This window comes from Aquila chrysaetos, chromosome 3 (genome assembly GCF_900496995.4).
Source record: "Aquila chrysaetos chrysaetos chromosome 3, bAquChr1.4, whole genome shotgun sequence".
Taxonomy (NCBI): Eukaryota; Metazoa; Chordata; class Aves; order Accipitriformes; family Accipitridae; genus Aquila; species Aquila chrysaetos.
The window spans coordinates 49,948,802-49,976,794 of record NC_044006.1 but is presented as its reverse complement, the minus strand read 5'-3'; the positions used below and the strand labels follow the sequence as shown (position 1 = coordinate 49,976,794).

The window sequence follows — 27,993 nt, the reverse complement described above, 5'->3', positions numbered from 1 at the left end:
TGTCAAAAATGAGTAATTGCTGTATGATTTATTGATGTCTGTGGATAATTTGATAGGTGTATAAATTTATACATTTTTCTCACAGCTGTACCTCTTGTTAGAAAGGTGCCAAAGTTCTTCTCCAGGTGATAGACAATTATCAGCTGAACATGTTAATGAATTATACTTCTGTCTAAAGTAATTTCTGCATCTCTGTGTAGTATACACAGCGATAACATGTCAGACCGGAGAAATAACTACCCTACTTGTGAACAGGGGTTGTTCCTTGAGCAAGGTATGAGTAGTAGATTAATCTGGTAAAAAGGACAGAAAGAGACAAAGTATAAAAGGAAAAGTATTAGATTACTCTGGTAAAAAGGACAGAAAGATACAAAGTATAAAAGGAAAAATATAGTGGCTAAGGACATATTATTTATGTAGAGGACTTAAAAACCCTCAGTGTCACTCTGAGATCCATGCAGAGGAGGTTCATTCATAGAAAGGGCTCCTTTCAGTGCAGGTGCAGAGCTGCTTTGGGTGTGTATTATTGAGGATTACGAATAACTTTAGGACCTGAGCATGGAAGTGATGCTGAGCTGAGAGGTTGTGAAATGTGTGATGAGAAAAACTATTGCTTTTCATTCTGTTCTCCATCATCAGTGGAAAAAAGAATTCTTTCCCTTTCTGAAGGAAAACACTTCCCTTTCCATGGGAAGTGCCAGAGCAGGAGTGTGTGCCTTCAAAAGCAGCAGGACTTGGACTGTACCCAGCAAGCAGTGGCAGTCAGGAAAGGAAGAAAGGAAATCACTAATCCACAGGAAAGACCTCATCCTTTCCTTGAAGGGAATCCTATTTGTTCTGTCCTAAGGGGCAGGATGGAGAGAAAAAGGGATTGAACTTCTCTGTCCTCTGTGGAAAAAAATGTGCCGAAACATGAGCTTTTCCCTCTTACCCATAGTTCTCCTTTTCAAATATTTTTTCTGAATAGAGGATGAATTAGTCCTTTACTTGTGTGTTCCCTTCTGAAAAGGGAGAGGACTTTGAGGTTATATTATAGTGCTTTCTATAATGACTTGCTAGAAACTAACACAAAAGGGAAGTGTGAACATGTTTTCAGGAGCTAGCAAAGTATAATGAGAAGGAAAAGCCTTTTCTTCTGATTATTATTTATATTATCAGCACCAAAGAGCTCTAAGTCATAAATCAGGACCACATGGGGAGGCTATGATTCAAATATAAGATAAGAGACAACACATGGATCCAGACAGCTAAAGGAGCACAAGAGAACAATGAGGCAATGTTAGTCAGTATGAGAGAAAGCATCTCAGTGCATTATTAGCTTAAACATTTTCTCATGTTTTTTTGTAGGCATCACAGCAAGAGAGTTTTAATGAGGGATTTGAAGGAAGATAATGAGGTTGTGTGGCAGATGCTAGGAAAAAAATCACAGAGGAGCTTGTTTAAAAATATCTGACAAATGGGTGATGGAAGCCAACATTATGGTCTAACTGGAGACAGAGCTCACTGGAGATGCTAGGTAGGATAAAAATCAGAAGGAATTTGAAGATGAAGGCTTGTATCTGATTCTTTAGAAAATCATAAACAGGCATTGGTCAAAGAGGTTGACACTTTTGTTCCATTGGATTCTGTGTGAGGAGATTGGAGTTCACCAGAGGAACAGATGTTATGATAGTGGAGATTTGAGGTGGATTATGACAGACTGGACAAGACCTTTGACTTTGCGGGTGAATATGAATGGGCTTTCATTAAAGATCCTATGCAGAAACATCTACAAAATTTAGGCTGAAGTGTATCACATAGGAAATCATGTGATCTCGATTTCTAAAGGCATGTGAGACAAGTTTTTATAGGTAAAAGGGAAGCACTGCCTGGTGTCAAGAGGAAGTTGTGTCAGTGGTGCAGTCTGTCCCTCTTTTCTAATGTGGAAAAGTAAGAATCTTTTGTCTGAATGAGGGCAATAAAAGAAGTTAAAAAATAATACACATGCATACAAATGCATGTGCTTGCATATAAAAATACAGTGTGAGTAGTCATAGTGACAGAAACTCACTTCTGTCCATTTTTGTTGGACATACACTTATGCCATCCCATTAAATTTTTTCAAAAGCTTTAGCTAGTTACTTTGAATTTTAAATAACCCTCACCAATAAAGGTTCTGTTGCAAAACCAGGTATATCAAAATGCTTGCAAAAAAAGGTTAGGTTCCCTGAAAACCAGGGGTTTAATACAGATGATCAAGGTGATTACTACATGCCACAGTTGAGACCAGGCAGTTAATAGGGCATTTGGGAAAAACTAGTGCACACAGTAGATTTCTTTTTTAGCTTTTGTAGAAGAAGGCGGCAAATATGTGTCCTTTGTGGGAAGCCTAAACCTATAGAAAGAATCAACATGGGAGAAGACATGCTGAGCTGTTTTGTGAAGTAATTTTAAAGTACTTTGCATGAGAAGTCCATAAAGGTAGCAGGGGTAAGAAACTAGCATAATTAATGGACAGAACTTATAGACATTAAATTAATGATTTACCTCAACATTGACAAGAGAGTGGGTGACAGATGCTGGAAATGGATGTAAATTTCCTATGAAATACTGAGGGAAATCAAGATCATACCTGAACAGATGATCAGGATATTAGAATGTGTAAAGACTAGCAACGCTCCAGGGGGAGATGGAGTCTGTCCCAGAGATGAGAAACACAAGAACCTGAGCAGGTATAGGGAAATCATATTATAATAGAGGGAGGTTGTTGGTGGTCTTAAAAGTGGTGACTAGAAAATGGGAGACAGGAAATTACTGATATGTAAGCATCACCTCTGCTCTTGGGGACAGTGACAGCTAAACATTCACCTTCAGAAAGGCATTATTTGGTTACAGGCAGACCTGACTCAGGAAAGGAACACATTTAATTATTTTGAGTAGTGGTCTACCTCAATTAGATTAAAAGTTAACTAGGGAGAGGGAGACAGGGATGTAAGTGCTGATGATTTTAAGCAGCTTTATCTATAGCACAATCTAAAAGACAGACCAGACTTTTAAAAGCTTTTCTAGCCAGCCAACATCTCTTTGTATGAGACTTCCCTTTCAGAGCTGGTGATTCCTTGCAATATGTTCTGAGGGTTCAGTGGTACCAAGAAGTCTCTGCACCCATCAGATCCACAGTACAGTTGGTGCCAGTTTGGGTAAAATATTGGTCAGTGTCAACTGCGGCAACCAATGCAAAGTTCAGCTTATTTGGATAAGGGAAGATGATTAGCTTCAGGAGATGAAAGAGTCCTGGAGTCATCAGGTAATGGCAAACACAAATTGAGGCAACTGATTTCAGCCATTTTGTGAGGATCAGCATAATGATAATTTTCATTTACTAGAGCAACACAAAGAAGGAGAAGCATGGGTGAGTAAAATGATGAGAAGTAATGATTTGCAGCTGTGAAGAATTTGGCATTATAATACAAGTAAGCAAAATAATTCACACTTGCCTGGGATAGCTCAGGAAGATGGTTCAGCGAACTGGTTTGTACATACCAGCTAGAAAAAGGTAAGAGAATTGTAGGAGGAGCAAGAGAAAAAAACACAAAAATGACTAATCCCCCATAGTAAATCAACATTAATCAGGAGGATGGTCTGGATGAATGAATGGTAGGCATATAACTAATTTTTCTACGTAACTTGTAATAGCAGCAAACAAAGCAAGCAACATCAAGTATACATAAATACAGCTATTGAATATAAATTATTTTAGCATGCTATAAAAAAAGATGAAATCTGTGATTCAAAAATCTCCATTGTCTTTGTCATTTTAAATCTTCTAGTAATATCTTGATATATAGAGGATGTCCATATAAAAATATATGGACTAATAATTCTGCAAAGGAAAACATATGGATCTGTGTTTATTGTAGTCACAGTGTTTATTTCTAAAGTGAAAATAGAAATTTATGTTTGCCACCACACAGGACAACAGTCAGTCAAAAAACTTGGTGATGAACAAAATGTCATTAGTCTCATACTTAATTTGTCATTGACCTGCTCTATTTAAATATAAAACTGGTTATTATAATCTCGCAACTGTAGTATGGCTGTAAGTACATCTCCTGAGTTTTTCTTGACTAGCGGAAATGTCAAGATTGTATTTTTTGGTCTCTTTTCCTAGTACAAAACCTCTATACAAGACCCACAGCTCTTAACAGTGGTGATTAATGACTTAAGACCAAAGTCTACCAAAGTTAGTGGAAAGATTTCGTTGTCTTTTTGATCAATCCATCTGTCCTCTGGTATTATGGGCTTGTGACTTCTCCATTCAGTAAGAAATGATCTCAATTGTTTCCTTTTTACAGAACAAGGGAGATTTACTTTTAATCAGACCTCACCAGTGAAGAATTTTTTTCTCAGAAGACACAAACCCAGTTTTCAGAGTCAAAGAAGATTTTAAGGAGTCTGGGGGAGGAGGAAAGACCTTGCTATATGCCTCAGAGAATTTGTGAGCAAGCAAGCTGAAAGATCTTGCTTCCTTTTCTGTTTCATGGTTCTGGAATTTGAAGAACTAAACTGGGAAGCTATAGACTTTCCCAGGGAGGGCTGGTCATATATCACAAAACTTGAAAGCTACAGAGTCAGTGGGAACCATTGGAGAGATTACTTCATATTGTTTTTTAGTGATGAATAACAGGCTGGAAATGCTGTGATGGGTTGGTGGCGAGAGTGCAGAAAGTCTCCCCATTCATGAAGAAGCACATTTTTTCCAGAGAAAAAGCTGGTAAAAGTCTGCTACCCTGCCATCCCTTAATGTTTCTGGTGTAAACATTTCTGCTTCTGCTATTAAATAGTTGCAGTAGCTTCCTAGACTAAGCAGATACTTTACCATCCCATTGTCATTGCAAACATCAACTGATCACTGATGCCAGATCTGCACCCATTAAATCTTCCAAGTCAGACCTGCTTAGTTTGCCGACAAAAAGAAATTTCCCCATTCAGTACTGTGGAGTCAATAAAAATGTAGCTGTGGCAGAGCAAGGTGCATTCTCTTCTCCCTGATGTACCATAATCATCAAATTGTAAGATAAGATACAATTCCAGAAATAATGTGGCACATAATAGTTGATGTATGAAGCAGAAAGAACATAGTTAATTTGCAGATGTGAATTTGAGCTTTCATGTCCATCAGACAGGAAAATCTGGTTTTGACTGAAGACTGAGAACATATTAAATGGAAGTCACTAATGGAAATATATATGGAATGCAAAAAAATGTTTGTATGGTAAATTTTCTATCCAGATGAACCTTCTTATTTCTTCCTGTCAGCTTTACTGGAACTTTGTATTCATTTTCTTGCTGCTCTTCCTTGTACATTCCTCTGACTGTAAATTTTCTCATGGTTTCTTGTTTTTACAGACATATTCTATTTCTTGCTGTGCAAGAAATGGCACCTCTTCAATGACTTAATATAGGGTTTACCATCCAAAAGACAAAAGTGTGTAACACTTCCATTGTGATATTGCATTTCTAATTCTTTCTCTAGTCAGTGTTACTCTATGGGTCTCTCCTCATAGAAACAGCTATTCAGGACAACATTTAAATCTAAATATATTCTTTGATTTTAAGATATCTTTAGGAACTGTACCTTAAGCAGCATCCCTGCTGGCCAGCTACTGTTATTTTGGGATGTAGGAAGATTATTGCAGTGGAAGTTAAGGTGTGATCTTGAGTATTCTGTAATAAAAATATATGATCTTGCTTTTTCCCCATGATAACTTTTTGTTGTTGTTTATGCACAAGTGGTCTTGACCTACCTTGAGTTTACTACATGCTAAGGACAGGTGTGTGGGCTCTTACTATGGAGTAGCTGATATACAGTAACTGAATCCTTTATGACTACTTGTTTAAGTATCAGTGTGATCACAGTAGATATACAGCTGGGACTGCACCTTGCAGATGGCCACATTCCTTTGCAACTTAGATATTTGTACCAAGACATGCCATACTATCTTCAGCTCATACTTCACTCTTAGCAGATGGCAGGACTGAGCCCTGGCTAACTGGCTTTGCTAAACTGATACCAGCTTCTTTCACATTTTTCAGAAAAGGCTATGCTTGGATGTTAAAGAGGACATTTTCAAATGTTGTTGTCCAGCAGCAGTAGATTTCAAAATGGAGTAGGCTGAGAATTTCTTGACCAAGCTCTTCTTTATCAAGACTGAGGGTATTCACAGGAAATGGCTTGGTGAGTTTGAGTTTAAAATCTTAAACACATTTGTTTGGCTCAGAAGGAGCTGCTTTATTGCAAACAAAAGAAAGAGGAAAACTTCTGGGTGCAGGGGCAGGTGATGGTAGTATGCCCATCTCCATTTACACAGTCGGTTATTTTTTGTTCTTCCAGTACAAATCTACTTAAATGTTAGCCATAAACCTTGGCAGCATTTTAATATTGGCTGTGTACTTGTGATCTTTCTCTACTGATGCTTAAAAAGGGCATTGACTCTTCCTTTTATTTGATTTCTGTCCGCAGTTATAAAATTAATATCCCAGCCTCATGCTGCAATGAGCTGTGTCAGTGGAAGAGAGATAAGTTTCATTTTTTTGCCTTAAAACTTCTTCCAAAGTTATAAGGAGTTTAGCACATTTACTTTCTCTTTTCAATTTTAACAAAGCCCTTGTCTTTTTTCTGCATTTCCATTTTATCCATGTCATTTTGCTTCTTTTGTTTTATACTTCACATTTTTTCCACACTCTTTTTTTTTCCCTTCAAGCCTAGTTTATAGTCTCTGACAGGATTCTTTCTATGCTATCTGCCAAAACATCTGTTCCTTTTCTGAATAAAAAGCTTGCTTCTCCAGAAAGTGTCACACGGGTCCACTCCAACTATAAACCTTCATTTCTCTCTGCGACTTTGCCAATGATGGACCAGCACTGGGAAGCTTTGTATTCTTGTCTGTCTTGTCTCATTCTTCATTATGCCCAATTCAGGTAGTTTATTGGGGGAAAAAAATTTGCATCATTTGGGTTTCAATGTACACATTTCCTTTCAAAATATGCTTTTAGTTATTTGTACTTTCTGTTTTTAATCTTGCAATTATTTCCTGAATTTCTGATCAAAGCAGATATTTATTAGCTTAAAATTGATTCTACTTAATAGATTCTATTGCCTGTTCTTTTCTGCTAGGACAACATTTGCATTAATACCCTCACCAAAAATGCAATGTAACTGTCCTTGATTCATCTGGGATTGATTTTTGGTGATGCTACAATTTTGCAGTTAAAGTGGCATTCAGAGCAATTTTGGGTTCCCTTGTGGAAGTTGTGTAACTTTCAGTACTTTGGGTTTGCCATTTATAATTTTTAATGATTACAATAATTCTTATGTAGTAGACAGACTTGATTCTATTGTAAAGTTCTTTGACATCTTTAAGGAAAAGTGCTGTAATTGAACAGGTTATTATTTTTATATTGTGTTCCAACAGTATAACAAAATTAATGTCAATAAATATTTTTCATGTTACATTTTATAAATGATCAATACTAACAATTAATCATTTAAGTATTTCCCCCAAATACAGAAATAAATATTTATTGTTTTCTATGCTGCAAAGTAAAGGAAAAAAGTGGTTTTCATATGTATTTGTCTGTGGCATAATTTGCTGTTGATATGTTGCTAAGACCATTGTCTTTTCACTATATTAATAACTAAGAAGAAGAGCGTTTGCTGGTGAATGGTTTTAAGTTCCTGCAAACATCTGAGCCTTAGTGTGGTAAATAATATGTGACAACAATGGATAGAAAGTTCCCCCTGGAGTAACTGTAGCTGTTTCACTATTTCAGTCCCCTGAAGTTTAAATTAATTTTCACAGAAATGAATGAGGAATTTTTTTTTTTTTTTTTTTTTTTTTTTTTTTAATCTGCCAGAAGTTTCTTCATCTTCTTCCCAGGAAAACTGTATTTCCATTGTAAGATTTGTAGCAGTTACTTAGGGGTTTCCAGTGTCAATCTGGTATGGGGATGGGGAAACACGCATTCTGCTCCATTGTTCCCTCTCTCTGTTAGACACAAAGAGAGTTTCTCCAGGTGGCAGAGATTTGATAAGTGCTAAGAAGCCATGTAAAGAGAATTGCTAAGGAAATTGAATTCAACCCCTCTCCATGGCTCGATCCCCCCTAGAACAGGTGGCCTGGCATACTTGCCACAAGCTCCTGTTGACTGAGTCCATGCAATACCTCAGTCCCCTTGTGCAGGGGATTTGTTCGTGGAAGCTGGCAAGCTGCCTTCCTGGAGGAGCTGCAGCAACAGCAAGAAGGCTGGGAATGGTTCAGAAGTCCTGAATCTTTTCATGGCTCTTGCTGTGTTTTGCTGGTTCTTTGAAGTGCTTAAGCGAGATTGCTGCGTGATTTGTTATATGAAAGTTTGAAAATTCCTAGTCAAGGAAATATTTCCAACAAAACACACTTTCTCAGTCAGCTTTCTGTGGGACTTGCGTGTCTCTTGCTGAGATCTTAGGGCAAGACTTGTGAGAGAGTTTTTTCCTTTCTTGGCTTAAATTGCCCAAAATAGTAATTTAAAAATATTTTTTTTTACCTGTGTAGGCCTACCCCAGTATGACCAAGACAGCAGGAAAGGGAAAATGTTCTCAGTCCTGACAAACATTAAGTATTCATTTCAGTAAGTTGCTATTGACTGGGTCTGCAGTAACCATGTGGAGCAGATTAAAACTTCCGTCATGCCGGTGTAGTTCTGGAGTAACTCCACTAAAGTGCAGTCAACTCGTACAATAAATTGTTTTTATTTGTATACTAGAAAACCAGTGCTCTCTTTTTGTCCCTTGAGGTGCAACCTGAGTGGCTGGTAGCGCATCAGACTGGGAGGTACCTTTCATGTGTCCCTCTGTGTGAACTACCTAGCGCCTGCCAAAGTCATCGTGCAACTGAATTTGTGAAGCCTGAACTCAGTTCATACAGGAAATGGCTCACTCCAGTGAACACATACAAGTACTGTGATTTGTATTTACTTTGAAAGATTTACATTTTTCAATGGTTAAAAATGAAGAAAATTAGGGCTCTGCCAATACTGTGCAACAAATACAGTGCAGACCTTTGAGCTAGAACCAAGCAAGCTATCTTCTGAACCAGAAAGCACAGAGCTGCATCAGCTCAGTACAATGCTTAAGTTAATAAGCTCTGTGGATAGGTGGGTCTAATTAGCTACTGCGCAGCATTGTGTCTACACAGTTTGTCTGCTTTGAGGGACCTTGCTAGTATTTCTGTCTGAGATATTGATCAGTATAATCTGAGGGCAGTAGGCTCTGCATTCCAGTTTGCAATGATGATGTGCTCTAAATATTACAGAAAGGTAAATGTAACCCATATAGAGAAATCTTCAACAGGCAGGTTTAAAGCAGAAATATGGTTCTAAGCTTAGTTACAAATATGATCTTAAATCTTGTAAAAAAGCAATATATATTGACATACACATGTAAGAAGCATGAAACTATGTGACAAACTGTAACAGTACTAGGCACTGGCATTTACAGGAAAATTAATATCAGTTTAATGCCATTTTAATCTGGCAGACAATGCACAGGTAGAACCACAATGTTCTTCCAGTTTTAAGCTTGGCAATAAGACCTGAGTGCATGGTACACCATATTGCCTCTATGTTTCTTCTCTCTCAGTTTATAAATGTTAGTCTGAAATATGATTGAATGTAAATTTGAAAATAACCAAGGAAAAAGATTAGACCTGGAGATAAGGAACTTAGAATAAGCTAATCATATTTAGGAAAAAAAAAAAAAATCAAAGGAAATGCTCATCATGCTGTAGCTTGAAATTTGAGGAGGGGAAAACCTTTTGTTCATCGCTTTGCTGTATGATCCTTTTTTACAATGAAATTCAACACAAAGTGAATCTCAGCTGGTTTGGAATTATATTACCATCTGGGGGAAGATTTTGAAACAAGCCAAAACTAACAGATTTTCACCCAGTCCCTTAAGAATTCTAATTGCCAGGAGTTGGGCATTTCTTAGGAGTGAACTGACAGTGCAGTAACATGAGTCTGCAAGATCTTCCTGGCTGGAGATACTTTCTGATTCATGTAGAATCACCTAGAGCTCGGCAGATATTTTTAATGTTTCTAGTTAAACAGTTTCATCTATACTTCATCGGGAAACTATGGCCAAAGCTGTAATTAACGTTGTCAAGTCTGAGCATATTCTTGATGATGTTGTTGGTTAAAACCAGTGCTGAACTGAGGGAGTCAGGCTGCATGCCTCAGGGGCTCTAGAGTGTACTTCAGAGTCCCTCAGTAGGGATTAGCAATTAAGTTACTAGTTCAAATCCAGGAAAGGTCAAGAGTGATTAACACTCTTTTGTTCCATTGGTTAGTGGGAAACAGATGTAAAATGAAGTGATGATCAAAATCCAATTCCTAGTAGATATTTTACATCATAAACACCAAACTCCTAACGATCCCTTGCTGGCAATCTGATTAGAATGGGCAGTAATTGAACAGGCACAGAGACTGCCATGCAGCCCTTACTGCCATTCCCCATAACAAAAAGTACTACATTTTCGGACTGAAGGACAAACTGGGAAATTGCAGTCTCCCTGCCTGAGCTTTTTGTGTTCTGTTGATATATTTGGATTTCTTTCATTCTGAGTGATATCAAATCATATTTTGGAACACAAATATAGCTGAAGATTATTCTAAGTGCTCTGAATGCAGAAGAACCTGCAATTTAAAACTGACAGTTTTTTGATAATGTTAAATGTATGTGGTCTATCCTCAGCTGGATTAATCTGACGTGGATCTGCTGAAAATTTAGTGAAGTGGTAGTCAGTGAAGCTGGCGAATGATCTGATTCTGCATCACTTGAAGTACATGATCATACTTGAAAATGCAGGAGTAGTTTTAGAGAAAGTATATCATAGCTAAATTATGTGCATTATACATACAACCCCTGCCCTTCTTCTCCTTCTTGGGCACCAAACAGGTTAGAGTTACGGTTAAGTGAGAGGTTGAATGTTAGGGGCTTAGAATGAGGAGTTAGGATTTTGGCGTGGGGCTTAGGCTTCAGGCATTTGGTTAGGGTTACTATCACGACATAGCGAAACTGTAAATTCCAAAGCTTGATGTTCTCACACCATTCTGCAACTGGTGAGTGATAGAACGTCTGTCTTGTAAACATGACGTCTTTTAGACCGAATGTGTTCCTCCATGGAAAAACTGCTTTGAAATGACCAGAAAAATCTATTCTATTAATTCATCTAGGATATTACTGGATTACACTAGATGAAAATGTTTCCATATTTTAGCAACAAAATCCATAAGATGAATACACAAAAAATTTTCAGTGGGTGGATAAAATGCTTAAAGAATCTTGTAACAAGTACCAGCTGGACTTTTCTTGCTGCCCTACAGTCCCTTGTCTTAGTTATCTATACAACAAACTAAGAAAGAAAACACTCTAAAGAGCTAATAGCTTGAATAAGGTGAGTAAGATGTTGCTGGTTTCCAGTAAGTTTGTAAAAATTATATAATTAGAATTTTATTAAGTAAATTTAAAACAATGGAAAATATTCTTATTATTCACTAGGTAGCTTATGGACTACCCAGAGCTGCTGTTGACTGGCAGCTGAAGGATAAAGAGGGAATTGAAGGATTCACATTTTCGAAGACAGATTATATTTGTATGATTACTTTCACTTCCATTTTTATCAGAGGAACAAGTCAAATATTTCTTACTACTGAGGGCAGGTGTCCCAGCTCCTGGAGAAAGCTGGGACCTCTTAATGCTCTATGAGTGGGTTTCAGGCTTCTTGATGACATGGACTTAGTGAGTTCCATAACACAACTCACCTCTGAGCTGACTTTATTTCCTTGAGCCTGCATCCTTTTTAAAACACCTACTGGCATCTTGTATCTCAACCAGTTATTGGAATCAGCCTTTTTTGGGACATCCTGGATATGACATTGGAAAGAAAAGTCCAGAGATTTGTACTAACCCTTAGCTCTGCATCTGAGTTAGAACATCACCGATATTCTTTTAGCTTTGTCTTTGCCAAATCTGTTTCAGTGAGAAAGCTCTCTAGGGCAGTGACTATATATGTTTAGTTTCTAGTACACTGTAACCCTGACCACAGAGTGGTCCGTGAGCATTGCAGTAATGGTAATAATATATAACACTTACTGTGGGTTTTGAAAGGATGTCTATTCTGTGAATGCATTTAAAAGAAACACAAGCAAAAGTGTCATTTACTCCCTGAAAAATGGAACTGCTAAGCATTTATATTTAAATTAAATGCTTTTATGAGTTCATTGAATGTTATTGAGCAAGTATATTATAGTGAAGGCATGTTACCTATTGCCTTAGAATGAGGATTTTATTGCTTTTTCATAGTTATCTTTTGTATCAGCATTTGGCAGGTAACAAATGAAATTTGCTTGCTAAGGTTAAATTGGTTTGTGCTGCTGCTCAGCCACACAGATACAGAGGATGAGACAATGGAAAAAAGTTATTTGCTTTTTTGGGCAGATATAGGAATATATTAATATACAGTCATCTTGACCTGTCTTTGAAGAAATGTTTATTCTCTGAAAGGCAAAGATCTTAATTCCTGTCTGAATCTCTCCATTGAAATCCTGCTCATGCAGGAAGCTGTATGAATGGAAATGCAGATAGAATTGGCCCAAATAATTCAGTGCGGTCAAGGTGGTGATGCTCAGAACAGTCTGAGGTCAAAGCAGAATGGGGTCCAAGTATCAGTCAAAAAAGATGAAGGCTCTCTGGAACTTGGTAGGAAAAGTTTCTGTTTCTCCGTCCATTTTCAGTACCACTGCATTTCTTAACTCATGCAGATTTGGGACCTGATTGTCCCTGAACCCCACATTTGTTATACTTTAAGAATATGAAAATATGCTATTGAGTAAATGCTAAAGCCCAAACTTGTAAGGATTCCAGCCTAATTTTTCAGACTCCAGTGTTTTCTTTAAATTTCAAAAAACTTCTGGAAACCATGCTTTGCAGGTTTCCCTTTAGTCTAAGTCCATTTTGATAGGCCAGTTGAATTTTTTTACATACCTGAGAAGTCCTTGTGATACAAGGTCAGAATAATAAATTTTATGTTTTTATTCTTTATGTAGGAAAAGTAATATAATGCCATCACTACTTTATTACTCTGCAGTCATTCTGTTACTATGCAACTTAAAATATTTCAGCCATCAGCATTTGGAGAAAGTTCATAGGTGTACAGCACTCCATTATAATTTGCCTTTAAAGACTACACTTCTTCTAGTCACCCTGCCTAGAAATGCAGTTATGGATCAAGACCCTGGAGCTAGTTCTGAGGTGAGCTGAAGAGACGGTAAACTGAGAATGCACTGTATTTGCACTAGTATAACCAGTGCTCTAGCTCCAGTATTTCTATTTGTAAGTTGACTTAATATTTCTTGCTAATTGGAAATGTTTGGACCTTTTCTGAAGACTGGAAAAGTGTGTGAAGGGTTTATGAAACTGGTACTCAGTTTTTGTTTAAAAAAAGAAAAATCTTTCTGTAATTTGGAGGTGCTCAGCAGAAGTCAGCAGGCATAAAATAATCCCCAAAATGTCAGTTTACTAGACCTTGAACTATCTTGTATTCAACTTGCTTCAGTACATCTTAATAGGAATTTAAAGCAATGTATCAGAACTACTGTATGTTACAGGAAAGTACTCGTAGTCCTCCACAGACAAGCTCACAGTACTGCTCATTATCCTAGAAATCGGTGTGCTGAAGCAATGTTCACGCATTTTCTTCCTAAGTTTTTCGGTTCAGTGTGAAAAACTTAGCAATGAATAACCTCCTTCAACTTATGTGTCAATGCTCAAAGGACTCTTAACTCATCTCAATTTAAATTAATGACCTTAGTGATAGTACTAGCAATTGGACCATGGCTCTCATGAGCCAGATATTTGCATATGGAATTTGATTAATCCCGCTGGCTATTAATTTTCACTTTTAATTAGGTGTGATACTATTGCAGGAAGAAAATACAAGACTACTATCAGGCACAGAAAATGTTGATTTTCTATTGGCTATTCTATTAACTTTTGTTTGGCTGTGCTAGGTTCCCTCACCGTGTCTGTCCGGATCAAGTCAAAAAGGTACCATAGACCTAAAAACCAGTCTGTGCAAGTTCAGGGATAATCACTACAAAGAAGTACTATACTGAATGAATATTACTAGTTTACAAGAGGCAAAGAAATTGGTGTACAGTATCCCCTTCTAGTACTCTGTAACTGCATTCCTCTTAATGGCATAATAGGTCTCTTGTGACACCTGTGTCCAGAATCACAGAAAGACCAGCTATGTAAGCAAATAGGGGTAGTACTTTTTCTGAGGCTACTTGGTCTCCCTGCATCCTGACTGAGCAAACGTACGCTGACGGTAGAGTCCTGTTGAGATTTGGATCAAGAATAAATTTTGCCTGGATCTTGTAAATATGTAACATGTGGTGTCTCCCAGTTTCCAGTCGGACAATCCGTATTTCTTTGACATCTCTGCACTTTGGGAGCATTGCAACATGTTCGCGTACATCATAGCCAGGAAAACAGCGTGCAGCACTTGGCTTGCCCAGCAGAGCTGGTGCCCACGTGCTGCTTACTGTTGAGCATACTCCTGTAAGAATTAGCAGACCTTGACAAAACCACCAAGAAAATCTCAACAAAAATTGAGTACCCTTGCAATAGAATAGCTATTCAATCTTTCCCTTCCTTACCAGAACAACATTAAAGAAACACACCTCTTTCCTCTGAGATGGATTTTAATAGATTTTGATATCCATTGACTGAATGAATGAATGATCAATGCCTATTAAACAAACACAGTTAGAAAGGGAATGTATTGCTGCTTCAGGTTGAAATTCAATGAGAAGAAAACCTTCTTCTTTGCGATCACAGAAGACTTCTGAGAAGTCAGTACACAAATCTGGCAAGGGCATAAGGTGAAGATGAAGGCATAAAACTTAGCAGGGATGTGCCAAACTCCAATTGAACCTTGGAACAGCTTCCTCTGTGCTTTTAAAATGCCTTTCCTAAAGTATTCAGCTGTTTGCAGTAAGTGAATAACTCATAGTGAACAACAGGCATTTTTAATGAAAGGAATCTGTACTTTTGCAATAGTATTTCTTATACTTTTATATATTTCTTATACCTTTTTGTATTTCACGAGCATCTCGTACAGATATACAATTTCTTTGTGTGGGAATGTACACTCTGCCAAGATCAATGGGAGTTAAATCTCCTCAAAGGATGTCTTTGTTCGAATTCAGATTTCTAGAATGCACCCATGAGTATCTATGTGGAAAGTGACTCAGCTGAATCAACACTTTTCTTTGGAAAAATATGGTATCAGACACGAGCAACAAACTATTTGGGTAAAATGTGGGAGTATTTTAATTTTATTAAACTTTTACATTAACAGTGGATGATTGGAAACAGTATGTAGAAAATGAGTAATACTAATAGAGCATGTTAATAGTGCACAGTGGCTTTGTCCGTTATATAGCACCGGGATATCACACATTATAGTCTTTTTCACCTTCTTCAGAAGATATGTCTACCCATGTGAAAATGGACATTTTCTTCAGTGTGTTATATATAAAGCAAACTACAGTGCAAATTTTGATTAAAATGTTGCTCTGTGGCCTTTCATATAAAATCTAATTTTATTTAATATTACTTTCTACATGTATGCAGAAAATGGCAAACCAATATTAATAAAAGAAGGCTTATAGGAATGTGGAATGAGAACAATAGATCCTTGACAAAATTTATTTACCTAGCTAGACTTTAATTTCAAAGTTAGCAGCACTTTTTGATACTAGCATAATACAGGGGTCTTAAAACTCTGTTAGAGATTTTTAACCCACTTTAATTTATTCCATGGAAGTTTAATCCCCCGCTGAACAGAGATGGGATGAATTTTCAAAAGTCATAATCCACTGAAGTAAAAAATCTTTAATGACAACATAGGCAGCAGGCTTCAAGAGTTTAGTTTAAATTCTTTCTAAAAATGTAAAACGTAGGGCAAGAGTTAATAGGATATTTCACACAGTTATATTTCAATCCTTTTCCAAATCTTTATAAATTCACTTGCTTCTCCACCATTAGAAATATTTGGGCTGAATTCCTGCACTTCTAAGGCAAAAAGCAGAAAGCTGTAAAATTGTAATGTGAAGATTTTCACAGCGTATTGTAACTCATTTGGTCCTTCAGTTCACAGACTATTATAAGGGATAGTATAATGTTTTCCAAATTGAAAGAGAAATGATGTTTTACAAACCAAACACCTTCCGTTCTGCCTTAACTAGGCAAGAAAATGAAATCAAGCTACATAATACCACACTATGTTCATCCTTCTGCTCCTCTAGGATTTTTACAAATGGCTTTGGTGGTGGGTCAGGATTTGGTCCGTAAATTGAACCGAGAGAGTCCATACATTTCCTATGTATTCTAAACCCACAGTTTTATGCTGCCTCTTGACTACCACCTTTGGAGCTGCCTAGTTCTGGAAGTACCTGTAACTCAGACACTACCTCGTTTTTTTGACCAGGAAGCTCCTCTAGTGCCAGCCATAAACTTTTACAGCTTTGCCTGGCCTGAGCATCCAGGCACCAAGCTGCTTCTGCTGGAATGCTACAGGAAAAATGCTGCTGCCTTTCTATATTTTGTTGTGGCCTGTGGGACAAGAATTTATGTGGCATCAAATGAAGCTAGGAGGTGACTTGTTCAAAAAAACCAGGACGTTCCTCAGATAGTCTGAAGTTAAGAGGTGGAACTACTGGTTGGAGGGTGTTTCAGATGCTGGAAGTTTCAGACAGAAACAGGCAAGTGTAAGTGATATTTGTTGAAAGTTATTAAATTTGTAGCCACAAATCCAGCTTAAGAAGTCCTTGATCTACAAAGGCTTGAAGATGGGAAAGGTTTTCTGGTAGAAGTAGTATATTCTTTCCCTGATTTTGGATTCCTCGACAAAAACCAACTTTTAGCCATTGTTGGATACATGGTACAAGACTTTTGGTTTGACTTGCTAATGTTCTTAACCTCTTAAATTAAATAGATAATGGCAATCACTTCCTTTTTCTCTAGGAGCTACATCTTTGAAGGAAAAACAATGAGATTCCTTCTTTGAAAGGCAAGATTGACAGCAATGCCTGTCTTCAACCCTGCTTTTCAGAAAAAGGGTGGAACATTTCTTAGGGCTGGCTTTTCATTGCTTCCCGCCTTGGATCTCTGGTTTTGGTTCTTGGTTCAAAGTTCTCAGTCTTTTCCAGGCACTTAAAGGAGCCTAGATGTTTAAGTCTGAGTTTGATTTCCACTCTGGAAGATTGTGAAAGGAAAAAGAAAGTCATGGGTTCTTACAAAGAGCTGTACTGCCACAGCTGAGAGGGCAGCACTGGCAGAGCGAGGCAGAGAAAATAACGAGAAAGAGAAAAATATCAGTTAGGGCACTGCTACGAGAAGAAATGTCTCCATAATTACAGTCTAAGTCTGATTGATTTCAAGTGCCTATCTATCTTTCACAGACTAAACACTTTTTAAAAGCCTGCTTACTAAACAGTTTCTTGTAGTCAGTAGTGAACAAAACAGGCTCAGGAAGACTAGTTTTTCAGATTCTAAATACCTGTGAAAATTATTTCCATGATTAAATCAACCCCAAAAGATAACGGAATAGTACAAAGCTACACTGTTTCTAAGAGGAAACCACCAGCTGGGAAATTTCCTATATCTAAAATGAGGAGAAATACTTGCAAGTCTGCATACCTTGCTGTCTGAGTAGCACAGCACTAGCTTGACCGTGCTTACAGATGTATAGGGAGCAGTGGACTTGAACATGACTACAGCATTTCAGAAAGCATTTAGATAGGGCAATCATTGTCCTGCTTCCAGCCTGCAGCCTTTGTGTTCTCTCCATGGTGTTCTCTCCAGGGCAAACTATGCACCATAGGTCAGATTTTTCTTCCTTACCCTTAGGCATCTAGATTAGGAGCATTTATTCAACCCTTGAAGGTTCATCAATACCTCATGGAGACAGAGGAGGTAGTTCATCCTGCTTCTCTCTCTCTCAATTATGGAATAAGCCTAGATGAATAGTTTAGACCTAAGACCTGAATTCCAGGTGAATGATGTGATCAGTGAGGTGATTCCCACCCTAGATCATGGACTGGGCTGGCACAGAACATGTTCTGACTCTTTCCTAGCATGTGGTAGTAGGTGGCCATTTTCTTTCATCAGTCTGTTACCATTCACAGGACTCATAGCAGTGTCACAGCTTAGCCCACAGTCAACATGAATGCAAGGGAGAGGAAATGAGACTTTAAAGCAAAATTTGACATAGTAATTCTTAATATTCTCTTTGGAAACCAACCATTGAAGGTGCTTTATTGCCTTTGCATTTCCTGAAAATTTTTTGAGACTTGCTTGTTTTCAGACTTATTTAGAACAGGCAACTTGCATTGTGTAGAAGAGCACTGTAAAACTGTAACTTGTGCTAGTTATTTTTCTTTTGCAGAACAGCCCACTGCAATGTCTTAATATTTTATGATCAAAAACTGTTAAGAATTATAATGTCTCTAAACAAAGCAGTGTCTTTACTGTTCTATTAGTGCCCTCATCTTTCTGTGGGTACAAATTTTCTCATTAGTCTTTTATTCTTAGTCAGATCTTGAACAGATATCAACTGGTATAGGCGCTCTAATTTCAGTGATGTTAAATTTCACTGAATTTATATCAGCTGTCGTCAGCTGAAATTTTATCAGCTTCTGGTCTTGCATAACCTCTGTTGTGTGAATGATGAAAAAAGCTCAGGTAGCCACATTTTCTTTCCAACAAAGGCCATTCAGAACAAGCATGGTAGCTCATCAATTAAAACAAGAAAAACCGAATTTAAAGCTGAGCTGAACACAGTTGATAATATTAAGCTGATTTTTATGAATCCTAAGGTAGATCTACACAAAAATTCCAGTAACAGTGTATATTAAGTTCAGTTTCCTAAGTTAAAGACAATACAAAAATTTAACCTTCCCTCTGTTTTTTGTGTGACCAAAAATAAAAGTTTTTATGCTTAAGTGAATGATCCCAAGTGATTACTTTACAAAATATTGTTGAAAACTTCAGATGCTTCTTTTTGTATGGTCAGTAATGGAAGGAGGTCACCATGTGAATTCTGCAGGGATCTGTGCAAGGACCTCTGCTGTTCAATATATTTGTAAATGACCTGGGAAAGGTGAGTGATAAAGTCTGTTGATGACAAAATATTTCAGAGTAGGAAAGATAAGAGCCAACAGTGAGGAATGGCAGAAAGATCTTATCAGAATTAATAAATAGGCAGTAAATTAAGGAATGAAATTCTGTGGTAGTAAATGCAATGGGAAACACGTAGGGGAAAAAAGAAATCCCAGCTTCATATATAAATAGGATTGAGATTTTAGGGTTACGACAGTTTCATGCAAGCATCAGTTCAGTGCTCATTAGTGATCAAAACCAAATAAAATATTATGAATTAGTAGAGAAAAAAAAAGTGAACAAATAATAGAAGGCCATTTGCCACCATACAAGGCCATGGTTCTGCCACATCTTGAATACTGTGTGCCATTCTGGTCTCCTCATCTTAAAGATGGATCTGGGAGTAGAACTGAGAAGGCTTCAGAGAAGGACAAAAAGGAAATTCAAAGGTATATTTATAGAATGGCTTCCATACAAGGGATTATCCATGTGACACAGGAGGCTGGTACTCAAGGCTGGAAAAGCGATCAATATTTGTTTACTACTATGAATAGATACAGCTGAGGCATATGCTGGTGGGCTAGAAGTAGGCTTCTTTAGGTAGCTAGAAATCATCAAATTTTCCACTCACTGATATTTGTAGAAAAAGTATGTAAAGTGTAGCAGCAAAGAAAAGTAAAGAGGAGCATGGGAAATTTGGATAGAGACTGGATTTTCCATCTGGAGAATGAAGGGTTCTCCAAAGAAGGTAGCAGAAGCCAGGTTCAAAAAAACCAGTAAGAGGGAATAATGCTGTGGAACTCATTGCTGAAGGATGTTATGGAGCGTAGAAGTTTACAAAATGTCAGAGTGGACAAATGCAGAGAAGAGCAGTCTACTGAGAGTTACTGAAATGGAAAACATATACAGAAACAATATCTAGCAGAGGAAATTAGAAATATTTGACAGCTGGGAAGAAATTAGGGGACTATCATATGCTTGCCATATTCTTGCTCTTCTCCACACATCTCTTATAGCTGCTATTGGAGACAGGACATTTTTCTAAATGAGTCTTTGGTTGATCCTGCATAGCCATTTTTGTGTTCTCATTTGACACAGTAGATTGGGATTTACTATTTCATTTGTCAGATTCATCTGAGTTTGCATTTTTTGATCAATCAATCCACATCCTTATTCTTTTCATGTCATGTAGGAAAAAGGCTTGTAAGTTAAAAACAGAGAGGTCTGTTTCTGTGTAATATTAATATGTGTGGCCTTCTGTGTTTGTCCTCCCTTTCCAAAGTGTCAGTTTGAAACAGGTACAAGTCCTTCACTGTGTTTTACTTCCCCCTGTTATAGCTCCATTAACTTTCATTCTCAGTTTCTTTTTTTACAGCCAAATTTCTGTAGAATACTGGCTTTGACTTGTCTAGAAATTATTCACTGAATAAAATATTTCCATGCCACTAGTAACTTTGTACAGTGTGTAGACAAGTATAGGAAGAAAAATTGATCAAAGTAGAACGGTAAACTAGGTCCAGATTTTCCTCCACCCATTGCATAAACAGGATTAATATGAGGAAACTGGATCCAGCTAAAATTTCCTGAGTGATGTCCTGCCTTGATAATGGTCCAGCTTATAGTTATGTCCCTCAGTAATCTCCTACCCATGCTGTATCTGAGATATCTGACCGAGGAAAGAAAATTCTGAATTCTTTTATACAGAGCATACGCAAACACAGTGCTGCCAAATTCTTACAGTGTTATGCCAGCAAAAACGATCTTGGTTTTGATTAGTTATTTACCTGAAGAGAGAGATTTTCTACCTTGAGTATTAGATTGTTTGTTTACATTTTCATTTGCCCTCAAGTAGTCATACATTCAGAGGAATAAATACATAATTTCTAAAGCAATACTGTAATTATAGGTAATGAACTGTAATAGAGCTAGAATAAAAGGAAAAGAGTGAGAAATCAAGAGGCATTCTGTACCTCTTTGAATGACTATTTTTTTAAATCTCAAATTGATCAATCTTAAATTAATGTTAATAAACCTGGGGTTGATTTTACACTGAGAAGAGGGCCTAAGTCACCACTTGAGGCTTTCATGGTTTCCCGAGATCTCTCTCCAACTTAATTTTCTCTGCTCCCAATGTTCAGGTTTGACCTGACGAAGCATTCAGGGCTCAGTGTCTTAAAAGAGAACTCCAAAATTTCTGAGACAAATAAACTGCGTATCCCTTAGGAAGTCCTAAAAAAACTACACATAGTCATTAAAATACATTTAATGATCTTAAACATCATCATAAAAAATTCTTCCCCCTTAAAAAGGAGGATACAGAATGGAGTATTCTATTTTAATGGAGTAAAAACTGAATTACAGCTCAATTCCTGTGTCTTTTTTAATGATGTTTTGGGATATTGTGCCCAGTGACACCACTGTCTTTGCTCCTTCCTAGAAGCAGAAAAAGAAATGGAATAACAATTTGTCATTATTCTTTGGAAAAGAGTTACCAGGCAGTCAGGTCCTTGTACCTTTTTGATATCGGTAAACTTTACTAGGTGGTAGAAATTCGTACTTTCCATTAAATGTACAAGACTGGAACCAAAGGTTAGTCTGCCAGGCTTACTGATTGCTTTTGCACTGACATTTGTAGTGTTGGATAAGCATTTCTAAATCTTTTTGCTCCTTACTATTGTTCTATATGGACACTTTTGACATCATAATAATTCAAAACCACTTCTAGCTATACAGTCATGGAGGAAATCGCCCTCCTCAGCCCTTTTCCAACATTGATATATTGCACTGTAGTGGTGTTGTGGGTTAACCCTGGTGGGCAGCTAAGCACCACACAGCTGCTTGCTCACTTCCGCCCCTTCCCCAGTGGGACAAGGGAAGAGGAAAGGAAGAATAAAAGCGAGGAAACTTGGGGGTCAAGATAAAAAAAAGTTTAATAATTGAAGGATAAGTGGAAGAAGAGAGAAGAAAACAAAACAAAACAAGTGATGTAAAGGCAACACTCACCACTTCCCATGGGTAGAATGATGCCCAGCCAGTTCCTGAGCAAAAGATGGCTACCCCCCCCAAGCCCCCCTCTTTTCCTTTTAATTGCTAAGCATGATGTTATATGGTATGGAATACATCTTTAGTTAGTTCAGGTCATCTGCTCAGTTGTGTCCCCTCCCAACCTATTGTGCACCCCCCATAATGTATTCACTTGAGGGGCCAAGAGAGAAACAGAGAAGGCCTTGATGCTGTGTGAACACTGTTCAGCAAGAGCTAGAACATTACCGTGTTACCAGTGTTTGGGTCAAAAATACAAACCACAGCACCATATGAGCTGCTATGAAGAAAATTAACTCTACCCTAGCCAGGCCCAGCACAAGTAGGCCAAACTTTTCAATGTTTCGTCTAGGAGTGGCGCTTGGCCGTGGAAAAGAAGGCAACTCTGGTTATAGTGAACGAATTGATAAGGTAGACTACGCAAGTTTCTGAATTATATGCAAATATACTCAAGGAAGAGGACAAAAAAGCCACCGCAGAGTTTGCGCTGCTCAGTGTTTTAGCTCTCCATTAGCCATTTTAAATTAGCTCTTTTTAATGCACCGCTAAAATAGGTCTATGTTTCAGTAAGCTAGTTTTCACACTACTAAGTGCAAAATCTCATGGATTTGCATGATCTTTCCTGTATTATTGCAGCCTTGTGGTTGGAAAGAAGAGAGATGGAAGAAAATTGTGGATTAGTTCATGTGAAAATAAGTGCTGCATTTGCAGAAATTCTATTACACAGCAATGCTCTGTATTATTTGGTATGCAAGTCTCTGAGGATACATATAGCTACTTTCTACAGCACATAGTATACTAACAGTATATGAAAAAGCAGTTGGCTGGAAAATGTTAGTGAAGAACAATGAATTCTAAAGCTTTTTTATTAACCCTTGTGGGCTGTTTTTTCTAGTGCTTACACAGACACTTGACTAGGGAGGGCAGGTTCAGGCCTTTAATCATGAATGCAGCCAGTTACCCACATGAAAATCACAAACAGAGGTCTCGGGGCTAACTGCATGATGAGAAGTCTTTTAGGTATTACAAAATTGATGACAGTAACAATCAATTGTATTTGTTAGGTCAGGTATGAAGCAGCATAGCATGCATGGAATCTGAATCATCCATTTCCATGAAATATACTGGCTTTCAAAAAACCACATGTATTGGATCAATCAGCAACCATTTCAGAAAATACCTCCTTCCTTTCCTGGGTATTCAGTTTTATACATCTGAAAAAAAGAGACCTGCTCTTTAGAAGGTTTTTATACCATTACATCTTGTTACATGGAACTTGTAGTGTAATCCTATGAAATGTAAATCATTGGATGCAGAAAGGAAAACAAAAGAAAAACAAGCTGTGAGCAAAGAAAAATATAGTGGTAAGCAATCTGTACCTTACCTACAGATTGCAGGTATGCTAGCTCTGCTAGCTAACTGCTTAGATTCATAGCAGGTTGACAGATTCATGCTAGACAGGCATATTTTTCCTTTTAACCACATTTCTTTTCTTATTTTGCACTCCTTCCCCATATGCCACAGCAAAATTATATTCTGAGTCTCTTTCTCTCTCCCTGTGACATCTTCATTGCTGCTTCATTAACCAGTGCACCATCAGTGCATTTCATTACAGCTTCTCTCCTGGCTCACTGTGTTGATGCTAAGATGCAGCTACAAACTGGCTATCAAAATGCTAGTCTGTGTTTTAATCCTTCCTTCTATTCAAAAGAGGAGGAAGTCATCTCTTTGGCAAAATTCTAAATAAAAGCCATATTTTTTCTATTAGCCTTACTGGCCCACCAACCTGAAATGCACCGGGAAGGTATAGTGTGGGATGTGACAGATTTATTTACCTATTTGTTTACTGTAAAAGGCTGGGGGCATACCTCCTATCTGATCAAGGTATTAAGACAATTTAGACTGATTTTATGTATGTGCCTTCAACTGCCCTTGAAAAAGTACTGAAGTTAATGAAAGCATGCTTCAATTCCATGATTGTTAGGAAATGAAAAGGCCAGGCTGTGATAGATATCCTCCGTGACATATACCTCCAGTTGTACCAGTAGGGAGGGGACATGATTTAAATACTAGCTGGTTTCCAGTGGGTTTCCTGGGTTGGGAATACACTCAATTCATTTTTAAGTGAAGAGAAAGATGTGACTGCAAGTATGATAGAAGCATGTAAATCAGTGTCAGAACACAGAGGAATAAAACAGGCATATTCAGAATCTCCTATGTAGCCATGAAAAGGGAAATAAGAAACTTGATGTCCTCTTCAGAGGACAAATGTTAAAAAATGTGGCAGTGCATCCAGTGCGAATTTTTAGGGGGAATGGGACTAAGGGTGTTGTCGGTCCCTTTCCATCCACCCACTGCCCCCTGCCAATTCCAGCCCTTCCTGCTATGCTCCGTCAGAGCTCTCTACCAGTGCTGCATGTCAGACAGCTGCAAGGCTGCATCTGTTCTCTGTTTTCCACACAAGTAAGGCAAAGAGAAAAAATATAAATAAAACAAATTGCTCTGACACTAAATTCTGTGAAAAACTATGTCTGAAGTTTATGATTTTGTAGGAACTTGGTGCAAGATTTTGTATTTTTTTAAAATGTGAGTTTGCAGGATTTTTTTTACTATTAAATTGGTGGCCCTATTTTTTTTTTTTGTAAATACACAAATGGCTTTCTGTCTTGCACAGATCATGTTTTGGTTTGGGGACGAAGGTGTGAAAAAAAGAAGTGAAGTGAGGGAGGAGAAATGCATGTCATACTAGATACAGACAAGGCAAATCAGTAGCTAATCTGTAAGGGACTATAAGAGAAGACTGTGACTCCTCTTGCATTAACTGAGGTACAGCACACACTACGTACAGCTGTTGACGCAAAACGCATTAAAATTTTCATTATTTATATTGTAGTTGTGACTGAAGGTCCCAGTCAAGAACACAGACCAATGTGTTCTCATAAAAGGAGTAGGGAAATAATATTACTATTATTAGATTTATAATGACATGGACTCTGAGCATGGTCAGGCTGGCACCACGAAGACAGCACCCTGACAGTGGACTCCAGGGGCAGCAAAAATAAATGAATGTAACTCTGATGGTGGAAGACACAGTCACTTTGGAGAGACAACATTCAAGCAAGAGTATTTCACTCTGAGATGAGAAATGGCCAATGAAAGCCACATAGAGACTGGAGGATGACATGGCTGTGTACCTTAGTTTTTGCAGTACTTCATTACATACTCATCACTTACAGGCATCATAACGGAAGTAGATTTCAGGCTGAAGAATAATGCGAATAGCTGGGATTAAATCTGAAGGCCAGTGTAAAAGACTGACAAAGGAGAATTAAGTAATAACTACTTGGAAAGAAGAGGAAAATAGATGTTTCTGTTTTGTTTTACTGAGTACAAAGATATAATTTAATTTCTCAAAAAAAAAAAAATCCCTATGATTTTGAAATCTGATCATTTTGGTCTTGGGTGGGAATGATGGATTTTGTATTAAGTTTCTCAATATATCCTTTCTTTCTTCTTCCCTTCTTTCTTTTTCAGGTTACCTGTGCAAATTTAACAAATGGAGGAAAAACAGAACTTCTAAAATCAGGAAGCTCTAAATCCACACTAAAGCACATATGGACAGAAAGTAGCAAAGACTTGTCCATCAGCCGACTGCTGTCACAGACTTTTCGTGGAAAGGAAAATGATACAGATTTGGACCTGCGATACGATGCCCCAGAAACTTATTCTGAGCAAGATCTCTGGGACTGGCTGAGGAACTCCACAGACCTGCAAGAGCCTCGGCCCAGAGCAAAGAGACGGCCCATTGTCAAAACTGGGAAATTTAAGAAAATGTTTGGTTGGGGCGATTTTCATTCCAACATCAAGACTGTGAAGCTAAATCTGTTAATAACAGGGAAAATCGTTGACCATGGCAATGGGACGTTTAGTGTTTACTTCAGGCATAACTCCACTGGTCAAGGGAATGTATCTGTGAGCCTAGTGCCCCCTACAAAAATAGTGGAATTTGACTTGGCACAACAGACGGTGATTGATGCCAAAGATTCCAAGTCCTTTAACTGTCGAATCGAGTATGAAAAGGTTGACAAGGCTACCAAGAACACACTCTGCAACTATGACCCTTCAAAAACCTGTTATCAGGAGCAGACCCAGAGCCACGTGTCATGGCTCTGCTCCAAGCCCTTTAAAGTAATCTGTATTTACATTTCCTTTTATAGTACAGATTATAAACTAGTACAGAAGGTGTGTCCTGATTACAACTACCACAGTGACACACCCTACTTCCCATCAGGGTGAGGACCAACATGTGTCTGAGACTGAAGCCTGGGGAATAAAAGAGGTCATATGACAGGGCTGTAACCTCAAGGAGGAAGGCCACATCTATTGCCTGGAATGTGTCTACCTGCTGCTGCTGATGTCAAATGGCTGCAAATATGTTAGTGGAAAACAATCTAATGTAATTTTTGCCCCGTCAGCTCCATGTATCAATCTAGTTGTAAATCACTATGGATTTGAAATAAAACCATACACGTACACAAAGACACACACTCTTTTCAGCTCACATCTATTGAGATTCCTGTTAAGAGAGCTTTCATTGTCTGATATCTAAGGTTTCAGGATAACCTATCATCAAGCAAAATGGATTAACTAGACAGAGAATGGTTTCTAACACAGACTGTTATGGAAATCTCTTTGAAAGTCCTTTGAGTACACGCCAATCAATAATCCCCACTCATGCATTCTACTGCTTGGAGTAGCTGTGCTGGTAAATAATACTGTAGGAGTAAATACTTGTTAAAATGGGAAAAATGTGTGTCTAGATTTCAGTATTCCTTATTATATGAACACAGCAAAGCATCGTGACTTTTTTCCAGCATACAGTAGGCACATTCGAGGTGGTGTTAGGTGGCTCTTTTTCCATGGAGCGAGCCTGTTACTAGTAAAGATGGGCAAACATTTGGAATTTACATGTGGGCAGACATTCTGGTTTCATGTTTCTCTGACTCTTTAAGCTCTGATTCTTTAAACCTGGTTGAGTTTAGGCCAGCTAAGCTACTTAAAAACTCTCCAACTGATCTCTAAGAAGGAAAATGCCTGGCGGAGAACATGTAAGTTATAAGTGGCTGTCTTATCTTTATTACAAAATATTGTAACAAATTCAATATCCTAGTCTTCATTTGTATGAATGGTTTGTATTGTACATAATTTAACCGGTGTTATTTGAGCTGCTTATTAATATTAACTTGTAATTGTCTCTCTGCTTGTTATTGGTTAAAAACAATCAAGGAAATGAGGAATCCATTTTATCAATGTAGCTGTAAACTCCATTAAAAGACAGAACTATGTACAAAGCATTTATTCAGCTAAAGTATTGTTGAAAGCTATACATATACAACATTACAGTCTGTCTGTATTTAGATATTTTATTTCCAGAGAAGAAAATGAACTGTACATAAAAATAAAAAATCTTAAAGTTGAGTTTCAATATGTACTGTGTAGATAGTAGTTTAAATGGTGGATAACACTCCAAGTCTGACATGCTTTTCAATCTTGTCTCTTTGCATATGTACATATATATACATATATTTATAAATTTGTGTGTGTGCGTGTTTGTGCGTGTATATGTACATGTGTGTGCGTGTGTGTGCAAATACATATAGACATATGTGTAGAATATATAAAAATTTCTTGGGCCCTATTCTTAGCAA

The 27,993-nt window shown here is 37.7% G+C and overlaps 1 protein-coding gene across 9 annotated transcripts in view; it reads left to right on the top strand.

The window, feature by feature from the left end:
* NXPH1 (neurexophilin 1) overlaps positions 1–27,993 on the top strand; it is a 232,004-nt gene that overhangs the window by 164,223 nt on the left and 39,788 nt on the right. For 8 of the 9 annotated variants that reach the window (XM_041122687.1, XM_030010053.2, XM_030010048.2 and 5 more), the window contains one exon: positions 25,820–27,763. In XM_041122687.1, coding sequence (XP_040978621.1) covers positions 25,820–26,581 — 762 coding nt within the window. In that variant the 3' untranslated portion in view covers positions 26,582–27,763. Of the gene's footprint in view, positions 1–25,819; positions 27,764–27,993 lie in introns of those variants that run through there. The other variant, XR_005932126.1, reaches the window with a different exon arrangement.